The sequence below is a fragment of the Zeus faber genome (assembly GCF_960531495.2).
Source record: "Zeus faber genome assembly, chromosome: 9".
Lineage (NCBI taxonomy): Eukaryota > Metazoa > Chordata > Actinopteri > Zeiformes > Zeidae > Zeus > Zeus faber.
Window position 1 is genome coordinate 7,082,681 of NC_137197.1, and position 13,111 is coordinate 7,095,791.

Here is a 13,111-nt window from a genome sequence, read left to right on the forward strand (position 1 = left end):
CATCACATAAAAAGACAAAAACAAATGCTCAATATAAAAACAAATGCTCCCATTTTGATCTGGCCGCAGCTCCTCACCGGCATCACAAGCCATGTCCTCCCTGGCTGAACCATGGGTCCAGCCGCCGAAAAAGCCCCCACGTCCACTTCGCCGCGGGCAGCCTCCATCGCCTGGAGAAGAGGCCTGCATGCGAGGGGATGGCGCTCATAGCACCGTCCATCGCCGTGCCGAAAAAAACAAAACCTCTTCAATCGGGTTTAGGAAATGGGGAATATGGTAGGTGGTATAGAACAATAAACTGTGGGTGGTCAATGAACCAGTTGATGTGCTCTGATTTCCAAGTAAACCATTAAGGCAACTAATGTTCACAACTTGGCATGGTGAAGCGCTGTTGCTTTTCAAAGGAGCACAAGAGATTTTATAACTTTGAATGTTGTGCCTGTTTTTTTTTATTTTTTTATTGTGATTTAGAATCTAGGATGGAGTGTGATGCAGAAATTGCGCTTGCAATTTTGCAGACTCGGTTTTAGGGATTTGGTCTCAGTGATTGCGTTTCAAGTTCCAATTTGAGTGTGCCAACAATTGTGGAAAAACGGAGACGTATGAAAATGCAAGCTTGTGTAGTAGAAAAAAATAACACAGCGAAATGACCCCAAAAAACATCTCGCACATTAACGTCCCCGGCTCTTGAAGGAGTAGATTGCTGTCCCTGTGTGTTTCCTTGTGCGGTATACTGTATGTGTGTTTGAATACGGTGCATGGATGCCTTTCAAGATCATTATGATGGTATATGTGATGGCTTGCTCTAACATGTGACAAAAAAAAACTGGTTACTGTACATGTAAGCAAAATCAACGGACAAGTATTATACAGTTACATTACAAAACATATATACATATATAAATATTACTGTTATTTTGTGTATAATATAATGTACCATTTTTGACTGTTGGTTTTTCTATCTTGTAATCGAATGATTTACGCAATGATTTTATGTACAAATATATGTGAGAGGTATCGCATTCGACTGATCATTGGGCTCACTATGTGCACTGAGATGATTGTGCGGCTGGATTTGAATCCAAATTTTATTTTCCTGTGAAATCAATATGAAATCATACAGACTTAACACCGTTTTTCAAACTTGTTGACAGTTTGAGGTAATTGAGGAAATACTGTGTGTTAGAAGGGGGAGGAGAAGGGCAGAAGAGGAGGGTTGAAGGAGGAGGCGTTGAGGAAGAGGGGATGAGGAAGAGAGGAGGAGAGGCAGAGGAGGAGAGGAGTGAAGAAGAGGAGGGGAGGAGGAAGGGGACTGATTATCACAGAAGATTTATTGGAGGAGAGGAGGAGGAGGAGGAGGAGGAGGAGGAGGAGGAGATAAGGAGGAGGAGAAAGAGGAGAGGGGGAGAGGGGAAAGAGCAGGAGGAGGAGGAGGAAGAAGACCTGATCTTCTAAGAGGACGAGATGTATTGTCCTGTCACGACCCTCCGCCCGACGTGGTTAGGGGTCAGGTTGCCATGCCGACCATCACCACGTTGACGTTGGAGCCAGGGAAACGCCATTAAGATGGAAGCTACACGACACTAAGGCTTCACCTGGAGCTTTAAGAAACCCTGCGTGTCGTCTGACCTCTGCTTGAAATCAAGAGCTACGCTGGCTCCTCGGAGGACGCTTGTTTTCTTCAGCCGGAGGGAAAGCAGCGGGAACGGAGGAGCCGCCTCCTCCGGCTTCACCGGCTCTAATGCGGCTTTTATCTGGGAGTGATTTAAAAGACAACGTCTCTTTCTCGTCCATTGACGTTGACGTTGTTTGAGTCGGGGAGCCGGTGCCTCCACCTCGGGGGTTTATACACAACAAGACATTTTGATCCTCGCAAATCTTTTCGAAAAACATTCGTACACAACCAGTCAGTATAATAGTACACCCCCCCCCCCCGAAAAAAAACCGATGGTGTCAATGAGCCATGTTCGCTTGGTGCCGCAACGCGGTGAGACGCGGTGAGACGCGGTGAGACGCGGTGAGACGCGGTGGCGCTCGAAACGATCCGCCTCCGTGCGCACGCTTCCTGTTTGGAGGACGTCAGGAAAACAGATCACGTCAACAATAATCACAGTGAGCGATCGAAAGAGATGGGCGTGGAGGATCCCTTTAAAAAATTCAAATTGAGGTCGCCTTAGGCGCCTTTTAGGAGAGAAGGAGGAATAATATAATCTGGAACAGGCCGCGGTGGATGCCGGAGTCAGAAGGTCACAAGGAAAATCGACGACCCCCTGCTATTCTTCAGGCAATATGAGCTAATAATTGTGATGATAATTCATTTTATGGAGATTGGGTGAAGGTATAAGGCAGTTCCGTGGTCCCCCAAAATAAGGAGCAGTTTTCCTCCGGTTTATTACAACGTGAAAAAACGGTGAAACAACCTGGCGGAGAGACAGCGTTCAATGGAAGACTCATCCAACTCCAAGACAAATGAAAGAAACCCCACTCATTTAGCGGGGGGGTTGGATTTCACTGAGCAGCAGTGGACAGTAATCAGGGGAAGAGCTTCGAGACATTTACTTAAGAGGAAATGTCGTTGTGGCACTTTCCCATACATTTGCGTTAAGAGTATTTGTACTTTACTTCAAGGTGCGTCCTGCGTGTGGGGGTGAAGTCGGGGGAGTACACCGGATCGCGGTACGGTGGCTCCTGGACGACTGACTGACCGCGTCTGTACGAGGTAACGAGGTAACCGTCGCTGCCGTTGTCGCCGGAGAGGTCAAAACGGCATGAAACGTGACTCGTCATCCACGCCGTTTTTTGTGGGGTTCCGCATCGCAAGCGGCCGTGTCCTCGCGCGCCCGGACAAGTCGAGGAGGTCGGAGCTGCAGGACCACAGGCACCGGAGACGCCGAGCCCGCAGAGTTTGTCGGTTTTCTCAAGGTAGCTTGGCCCCTCATTTCGGCAGAACACATGGAATTTCTTCCGTGTATAGCGTCTGATATTCAACATCCTCGGTCCGTTACCTTAGGGCATTTCCGATGTTAATTAACTCTGTGAAGATTCTTCCTGTAAGTCAAAATCTCCCCAGTGTGAAACCCTTTGTAGCGCTGTCCATACTCACACACATTCTCGGGTCTTGCATGTGTAATGGGTTGCATTCTGCAGGTCCCGTTGGCCAAAAAATATTAATAATAATAAAAAAAAAAATAAAAAAAAAGGGAACGTCATTTCTGAATATAATTTGATGGATTTCAAGGGCCCTTGATGTTTTATCCCATTTTAAATCAGACTCGTGCTGTGTTTTCGTGGCACGGCAGCTCGGCCCTCCGTCTGCGTCTGCACGTGGAAGCCACTTTCGGGGGGGGGGGGGTTGGGACATGAAAAGCTGTGGTCCTAGAGCCACAGACCCTATGAAGATGTCCCAGAACATATATCTCTAGTAGCCATGGCAACTACAGCGAGAAGCCCCCCTCGGCTTTGGTGAAAAACACAGGGAGTTATTAAAAGGGACACATAATACTCCTGCTTAACACATGTGGAAATGAGTGCTGAACAGAGCTTTAGATAAAGTGACAGCTAAACGGAGAAATCATTCTTCAGCTGATTCAGCTCCGTCACCCAAAGTGAAGCTGGCGTCGCGGCCAGATTCTAACCCATGTTACTAATATCCCGTCAGCTAATAAAGTCACGTTTCTCCAGACGTCCCACCACGGCCTCCCTCAAACCGAACACAGGCTTCGCGGAGAAATCACGAACCGCCGCGGACGTTTCTGAAAGCGACTGAGGCCTCGACACGTAAAAAGTTGGAGTCGGGACTCCTAAATATCTATAAACAATGAGATCGGATTCCTTCGCTGCATAGGAGAACGGGAACGCTCTCGCCTCCGGGAGGACGTCCGCAGGGCGGGCAGGGGAGCGGGTGCTTTTCCCGGCTCTGCGGTGGGAGAAGACAAGTGGAGCGGGACGTGTGCGCCGACTCTTTATTTAACTTCGCCGCCCTCGACCACCACCGTAACATTCTCTGGTGTTTAAAAAAGGCCGTAAGCATTTCCCAGAAACGGCAAACTCCGGAGACGTTGTCTTGGCGTGTCAGTCTCGTGTTGGTCATCTGCCAGTTCACAGTGCAGCGGTTGCTAAATAAAATGGGATTGTTCGATTTTTCCAGTCCCCGTCAATTGAAAAAGACTCGAGATCTGAAATTCACTTGATTGATGCATTAGAGCAGCCTAACTACGCCACTGCACATGTGGTTGTCATTGTCAATGGGTTAAAAAAAATTGACAGTATATGGAGAAATGTCCTGTTTCGATGGAGACGAGGACAACTGATATTTTCACTCAAACAACACAGATATCATGGTTGGGAGTGAGGGGATGACGATATACCTGCAAAAATACACATAAAAAGAACTTAGACAGATTTTTAAAGGCGTCGAAGATGAACCAATATAATGAACCAATTTTAACCTGAACCTCAACCTGATTTTTGGAGGGAAAACGGAAAAAAAAGAAAATATACATAAAACCCTTTCAATTGCTTGCTTACAGAGCCACAAGTATTACAATTGGACTTTTAAATACTTGACTAATAAGGTCGTAGAGGTCTTATAAGTTAACTACAGACTTAGACCTCACTTCCATAGCAGCTCCAACGCTGACCCCTGTGATCTACAGTGTCCCCCATAGAATCAGCGGCTGCAGCTCGGGGCCTCCTGGCATGCACGCTCCACATATTCTGTCAGTATCCCGTTTCCTTAGCAAATTATTTGCGGTCACATGGTTAAAGCTGGCAAGTTAGGGTATGGATAAATGTTTAAATCAGTTTAACGTCACGTGTCTTCACCGGCATGTGACATTTACTACAGTTCCTTATGTGTGAGCTATTTTATTTATTTATCTTAATTTTAAATATTTCTATCTATCTATCTATCTATCTATCTATTTATAATAGTTTTCTTCTTTTTAACCTGTGCTGTCAGCATGCTGGGCATACAATACAGAGTATTTTTATGCCATTGCATCCAGGACAGAGTTCGTCTGCAAGTGGACTTCAACTTCTCAACCTGCAATGCAACCCTTTATTAATCTTAAATCATCAAGAACTGCTGCAATAACTCTGTCCTGTGGACGACCTGTGAGATGACAAGAGCACAGTTTTATGTTGTACAGAACCACCACCAACCCCCCTCTTTGGAGACAGTCTTACCATGTTTGGTTCTATAAACAACTTATCATCATTACTTCTCCAAGAGTAGTAAAAAAAAAAACCATAGAACCAAACATGTAGATGGAAAACCATAAACATAGAAACAAACAACATGTACATGTGTGTGAGGCATTTTATATTAATCCCTAATACCGGGAATCTTAGTGTAAACTTGTCAGTGCCTCCAGGACCATGCCCCGCTGTGCTCATTAGCACTGAGTGCTCGGACCCCGCTGGGAGAGTTTTCATATGTGTTGTTTTGTCTTGCAGTGGGGATCGTGTGGTGCCGGAGCCGCATCCCTTTGGACCAGATCGCGAGGCACACGGACCCGGGCTCTCATAAATCAGACATTTCTTTATTGTTGTGTTTTGGCCAGCGAGTCCTTGATTATTCGTTTTGATAAAAACCCCACCGTGTCGGCACCTCACTGCCCGAAAGTCTTCGTCTCACTCACTGAACCCATATCTGTGGGCGGAGTCTCCCACAGGGGCCATGGAAGACAAACCGGGCACCGGGGACAAACCGCTGGCTGCGGTTGCGTATCGGCGAGCTGGAGGACGAGCGCGCCTTGCGTGGCTGCCAGCTGGACGGCTTCATCGCCGGTGTGAGTTCCCGTGATGCCGCGGCGGCCAGTAAAGCTGCCGGCCCCTGGCTCTGGGTGAGGAAATGACCCGGTTGTTGGTTCAGCAAAACTGCCAGGAAATGCTTTTCCAGGTGGCTCACCAGAACCCAATGGCTGGTCATCTCAGGCACGACAAAACACTGAAGCGATAATAGCTCGTTTCTATTGGCAGATGTATGTAAATGGTGCGCTGTGTGTCTCGAGTGCCAATTAGTTAGTCCTCCCGTGACACCAACTGCGCAGCAGTGGCCGCGGGTGTTGTTTTGTGTTTGTCCTAGTGGACTATGCAACCCGGTACCCTGAAGCGGCGCCATTACGCAGTATTACGGCCAAAAGTGTGGCGCAGGCACTGTTTCAGGTCATCTCCCGAGTTGGGATTGCGAAGGACCAGTGTACCACCCCCAGACTGACAGCATGGTGGAGCGGTTCAATAAGACGCTGAAGAACATGGTTCGTTTGGACCCTCGCTTTGCTGTGCGGGAGGTGCCTCAGTCCTGGAAGGATTTTCTCTCTTTGAACTCCTCTTCGGCAGGAGACCCCAGGGGGTGCTGGCCCTAATTAAAGTTAACGGGGAGGAAGGGCCTTGCACCAGTAAGAACAAAGTTCATTATGTTATGAACCCGCGAGCAAAGCTATACACGATGGGGTGCTGGTCACAGGGGAATTTTCTCCAGGCTCAGGAATGTTGGCGCCGGTTATACAACAGAGGGGCTCGGCTCAGGCAATTTGCACCAGGAGACAAAGTGTTAGTGTTGCTCCCTACGTCCACCTCTAATTTACTCGCCAAGTGTCAATGGTCCTTTATGGTCACATAGCGGGTTGGGGAGGTCGATCATGAAGATGTGCCGTTGGACAGGGGCGGCACATCAATTAACATTAACCTCCTAAAGGAGTGAAAGGAGCATGTGTGTTCTGGCCACGTGGTGATCTGAGGGGACGAGTTGGGGCCAGAGGTTCCAAAAATGACCATTAACCATCTCTCACCCGGCCAGACCGGGCAGTTTTGATGTCTTCTCCCCCCTGCCAGGCTGCACGTCTGTCATCTACCACTGTGTGGAGACGAACCGTGGGAAAGTACGGCCTGCCCGAACACAAAAGCAAAGCTGTGCAAGCAGCATTGAAGGCTGGGAGGCCAGGTACAGCACTGTCAAGAACACTGTACACACACCGTCATTTAAATTGAAGGTTGACCTGAGCATCTATTTTGGGTTTGAATAAACACGGCACGGGCATCAGAGCAGAAAGTCATTTTTTCCTATTGACGCCATCTTTTTTGTAGAGCTTGGAAGAGCGAGAGTCGCGACATTTCAGACAAGAAAATGCTGCTGATCCTAAGACATAGACATCCCTTTACCTTCCAAAACAAACTGATACTTCACGATAAAATAGTTTCTGTGTTGGTATCCAAGCAACGGTGAATCTCACTTTGAACTTTTTTCCCCTTACATTCGATTGAGGCCTCCAACTTCTGAATATTGAAAACTGGATCCAAGCGGCAGTTTAGAAAGTCCAAACTCGTACAGCTTGTGCAAATCCTTGTGCTGCTTTTTTTTTTTTTTTAATAAAAAAAAAACAACAAAAAACATCACGATAGGTTTATGTCTATGTTGCAGACTTACACCCATCAGCCACAACATTAAAACCACTGACAGGTGAAGTGAATAACATTGACCATCTCGTCCTGACGAGATGGAGACAGGGTCACAGGCGCCCAAGGCTGGGGAGCGAAGTCCAGCCCGCCTGGTTCGATCCCACAGAAGAGCTACTGTAGCACAAATTGCTGAAAAAGTTAATGCTGCTATGATAGGAAGGTGTCAGAACACAGTGCATGTTCAAGTTCAAGTTGAAGAGGTAATTTGTCACATACATCACAGCTTGCTGCATATGGGGCTGCATAGGCGGCCTGGTCTGATGAATCACGTTTTCTTCTACATCATGTGGATGGACGGGTGCGTGCGCGTTGTTTACCTGGGGAAGAGAAGGCACCAGGATGCACTATGGAAAGAAGGCAAGCCAGTGGAGACAGTGTGATGCTCTGGGCAATGTTCTGCTGGGAAACCTTGGGTCCTGGCATTCATGTGGATGTTACTCCGACACGTACCAACTACCTCAACATTGTTGCAGACCAAGTACACCGCTTCATGACAACGGTATTCCCTGATCTTCCAGCAGGATAATGAGCCCTGCCACCCTGCAAAAAATGTGCAGGAATGATTTGAGGAACATGACAAAGAGTTCAAGGTGTTGAATTGGCTTCCAAATTCCCCAGATCTCAACCCAATCGGGCATCTGCGGGATGTGCTGGAAAAACAAGCATGATCTCCACCACCTTGTAACATACAGCACTTAAAGGATCTGCTGCTCATGTCTTGGTGCCAGATACCACAGGACACCTTCAGAGGTCTTGTGGAGTCCATGCCTCGACAGGTCACAGCTCTTTTAGCGGCACGAGGGGGAGCGAAACAATATAAGGCAGGTGGTTTTATAGTTGTGGCTGATCGGTGTATATCTGGGTGAAAGAAAAGTTTGAAATCGCTGCCTTCTTCTAAAGTAATGTTGAGAACCGTGGTTTATTGGAAAATAAGTTTGTTAGTCTGAGACATAACTTATGATTATAATAATCTGAGTTTACAGCCCAGGTCCAATAGCAGTGATTTAATTGGTAATATTTGAATACTTTCGACTGTATGTGCGACTTGTATTTTGTTAGAAGTCACCTGAAGAGAACAAGCGAGGGAATTCGGGGTAATTCTGCCCTTTAATGTGATGGGTGCCGCTGTTAAATATTAGATTAGAATATTAGATTAATATAGCTGCTTACTTAACCCAATCATTCCACATTTTGGCCTATTTCAGTCCAGATTCTTAACTACGCGAGATTCCAGAAAACGGCCAACTTCTGGACAAAATATCAAGTATCTAATTTCTAACTAATACCTCCCAGAACCAAGCCAGAAACAACAATGCCGGTGTCTAAGAACAACAGCCACCTGCCACTGTAAAGATGTTATTCATCCTATAGTTCAAAGTCTGCATCCGCCAATGTCAACATGGGCTCTTCATCCGTCTTTACATTTACAGAGAGAACCAGACCATCTTGCTTTACAGTGAAGCAGGGAAAGGCAACAGCGTGCTCGGACATGTGAACCAGACAATGTTTATTTTCATGTTGGGGTTGGGGGTAAGGTGTCGATATGAAAACTGTTGAGAAAATAATAGAGGAAAACAATCAGAACGTTCCCTTCGTACATAAACACGGACATAAATCACGCGATTGCGGCTGAGGTGGCGGTGGTTGGACGCGAGCTTGCTAATTGGATTCCCTTTCCCCCCCCCCACCAACCACCACCTCGTGAGATTAGGAACTCGTTTGGCCCCCGACTGAATTGAAAAGTCGTTCTGCTCCCAATTTGGCCTGCGTGTAGACATCAGCGCTTCCAGCTGCGGTGCAGTGGGAGAACGCCGACCACATTCCCAACGGGAACACTGCATCAGCTACCGAGAAATGTCGATTGTGCAGCACATACATAGAAAGGTACCGTTACGGGATATTAAGAGAAAAAAAACAAAAGTAATAAAAAAAAATAACCAGCCTCAGTGAAGACATCGACATTAAAGTACCGTTAATACACGTTATAGCAAGTCAATAAATCAGTGTCAAAATAAAACATACAAATAAAGAAAAAAAAAATCTAGAAAAATAGACTTAAATATGCAGGGCATGTACTGTATTTAGAAATATATACCGGACCGATGGCAGAAAAAAACATTTATCCTAATGCGATACAGAAAGTTGAATACTTTACTAACCCTGCATCATAAATGTTCAACATTTGTGGTCAATTTAAATTCAAGTTTCTAGGTATTCTGTATTAAAACACTTCATTGCTCAAATGGGTGGATATTCCTTTTGGAAAATGGGGGCAACAGAGAACAACTCATACAGACATTTTAGACACAATATGAACCCTTAAAAAAAAAAAAAATCACAAGATAATTCGGTATAAACAAATTGATTCGTTAGCTTCCATCGGCATGAGGAGGAACAGGTTGATAATGCTTAGCGCGCAGAAGGCGGAGAGTTAAAAAAAACAACAACACAAAAAAGGCATACACAATGAGCAAGGGCAATGCTATCGTTGCCGGTTGTGTACAGGTGTGGTCCCAGGTGAGGCGGCGGAGTGCTGGTAGTGTGACATGTGCGAGCTTTAGACGGCGATTGTCTACAATGGGACTAAAAACTGGGGCTGAGAATGACTCATGCTGATCACCGGAGATTTGCGGAGGCGATCGTCCCGCCCACGTGACGCACACTGTACCGATACCACAAATCACATTCACGTGTATTTATTATCTATTAACCGACGACAATCACATGCTGTCATGGTCCAGAGCGGACCAGACGCACCCTAATCCTCTTAAGTCGTTATAAGCCAAAAGACACGTTACCAAAAAAAAAATGTATACATAAAAACAAATATATATATTTCCTTAAACAAAAAAAAAAAAGAAAGAAAAAAAAAAAAAAAAGAAACATCTGTATTCAAAATACATTAATTTTTTTTTCAAGTCATCCTACAAATTCATCTTTGGTTAAGTAAATATCAAATTAAAACTACAGACTATAAACAGGAATGAATGATCGGGAGTGAAAGGAGATCATGGAACTGATCCGTAGGGTTGGGGAGGGGAGGGGAGGGGGGGGGGGGTGGGGGGTGGGGGAGGAGGGTGGGGGGGACATCACACATGTGTCGATACCATGTATCTAAATGTTTTCATCTGGAAGGATCCAAATATTTAAAGTGCTTCTGCATTATTCCCTCACCTTTGGATAGGAAACAAACGCTTATTTACATCCATTGACAAAGTAAGGCAGATTGGTTTCATCTACTGGTCTACTATTCACTCTGGATTTGTTCGGGATAAAACAACGTAGGAGAATAAAATTGGGGAGTGGGGGGCTCGGGGGGGCTAAGAGGGAAAATCCCTTAGATACTGACAATCTATTTCTGTTGTTCCGCCTCGTCAGACCTTAAAATGCAAAACATTCCAAATTTCACGAGATTGTAAAAAGCATCACGATGGTCGTCCATAAAAAAACGGAGTGAATAAAAGTGTTTTTTTTGTTGTTTTTTTTAGCAGCCTATTCACACACCACCTAATGACGTCTTCCAAAAAAAAAAAAAAAATTGTGGAGAAGAGGGGGGTTTAAAAATGTTAAGACTTTCGGAAGGTTATGCACGTAGAAAGAGCACGACCTCCGGACGTGACCGGCGAGTTCGCAGGGAGCGGACGCACGAGGAGCAGAGGATCTACTGCCCCTAGTTGAGTCTTCCAGTTCCGCAGGAGAAGTCAGGACTTCGGGGGTCTCTGGGCATATTATTATTATTATTATTATTATTTTTATTATTATTATTCCCTTTTGGACTCCCAGAGCTCCCATAGGACTTGAGACCATCTGTGGGGCTGGATATGGCACTGACACCACCCCCTGCTGGAGCAGTGGTCTCAGCTCAGGCCTTTCCGGCTCTGGTTAAGAGGCCTTGCCAACGATTGGGTTGTCCCTGTAACACACAAGACATCCAAGATCGGTACACGTGTGCGTGCGTGTGTGTGTCATATACACCCCCTGAACGCGTCACGACTTACAGGCTGCCGTACTGGGCCGTGGGGTCGCTCCTGCTGTTGTGCTGTCCCTCCAGTTCCACCATCACCTTGCCGAGCTGTGTCAGGGTCTGAAAGGTCTCCTTGGGGTCCTGGATGGTGAACTTGGAGTACTCATCCTGCTCCCTCTGGGGACCCTGGTACACCGCTATGCTGGAACACGCATCTGAGGACATTTTGGGACACACATCGTAACACACAGGTAAGAAAGCGGAAATGAAGGGACCATTATTTGGACGTGCCACACACATGCTTTCAGTTTTACCGACGTGGGGCAAGCTCTTAATAATATTAATAATAATAACATAAATTTGTATAGCGCCTTTCAAAAAACCCAAGTTCGCTTTACATGAGAGGATTCGCACAGGATTTCTTATCACAGAAAAAGTGACATTGGGTGGAGAAGAATCACTGCAAAGGATCCTGTGGCGTTTGTGGCGGATCCGCGTCGATTATAATGGCACCAGTTCCGATTATTTCCAATAAACAATAACAGAACACAAGTTAAAGTCACAAATTCAAAATGTTGTACCGGTCTTTATTCTTCACTTTAAAATATGTGACGAATGTATTAAAATCCCTATCTTGCAATGATAAACATTTACAATCCAAGATGGATTGAAGGTGGAAAGAAAAAAAGTGAAAGCTAAAGTGAGGGATTCTGGATCAATGGTTTATATTGAAAAAATATATATCTGATGAAGACAGATTATTTTCCCAATCAAAAAATTATATATATATATTTTTTTTTACTAAGGACCAAATTATTGTTGTTATCTTAACGGACTTACGGGGAACGTCAGATGGGAGTCGACGTGGGTGAAGGGACATTAAACACAACACATCTACTTCACAGTGAGCAACTCACTCTCCAGGCACTTTTTACAGCATAGCTCATGCTTTACGTTAGAGCAGAACATGCAGCCAACATGCAGTCACCACCACTCTTCAAACTCATGGCGTCCGTTTAGAGTTCAGAGTTCAAATCAGTCTTATGAAATGGCTGATATGCTTTAAATGACAGTCGGACAATGGACATGAAATCCCCGATCTAATATGCCACGCGTCGCATGCAGTCTGCTCATATCCAGTTTAAACTCATATGTCACATATGCATTTGAACATGTGTGACTGTGACTCTAACGTCACCGACGACATAAAAAAGACTGACCCTCCATTTTCTGGAGCTCGGTTTGCTTTGAGCAGAGGAGGGAGAAGATCCTCTCCGTCTCCCGATCACAATCGATATCCAGCTGGAGGTTTGCCAACACAGGGCTGAAAAGCAAGATGAATTGGGACAGAAAGACTGGGAATGAGGCCTTGTTATACACACTTACTACTTACTACTTACTCACTAGTCAAAGCAAATAAAGTGATGATATCGATGCAACTTCAGGCCTGAGAATGGTCCTGGGGTTGAATTATTGGGAAAAACAAATATGAGGAAACAGATATTGTTGAGACAACGATGTGCTGGATTTAGGGCTTTGTGCTCCTGTCTTCAGGAAGGTGGAGAATCTCTCAGCGGATACTGCGGAAATGTGCTGGAGATTCATCTTTCGATTTAAGATTTGGAATCAGTTTTAAAACATACGATGGAGGATTTTCTGCATCGTTCTTTGGTTTTTTTCTTTAAT

The 13,111-nt window shown here is 45.5% G+C and overlaps 1 protein-coding gene across 1 annotated transcript in view; it reads right to left on the reverse strand.

The window, feature by feature from the left end:
• Positions 1-11,317: 11,317 nt before the first annotated feature.
• The window catches only part of rasa2 (RAS p21 protein activator 2), a gene marked incomplete at its 5' end in the record, with an annotated part of 35,050 nt that continues 33,256 nt past the window's right edge, over positions 11,318-13,111 (reverse strand). Inside the window, 3 exons of the mRNA XM_080006958.1 lie at positions 11,318-11,374; positions 11,460-11,640; positions 12,646-12,749. Of these exons, the coding sequence (XP_079863084.1) occupies positions 11,344-11,374; positions 11,460-11,640; positions 12,646-12,749 (316 nt within the window). The 3' untranslated portion in view covers positions 11,318-11,343. The remainder of the gene's footprint in view (positions 11,375-11,459; positions 11,641-12,645; positions 12,750-13,111) is intronic.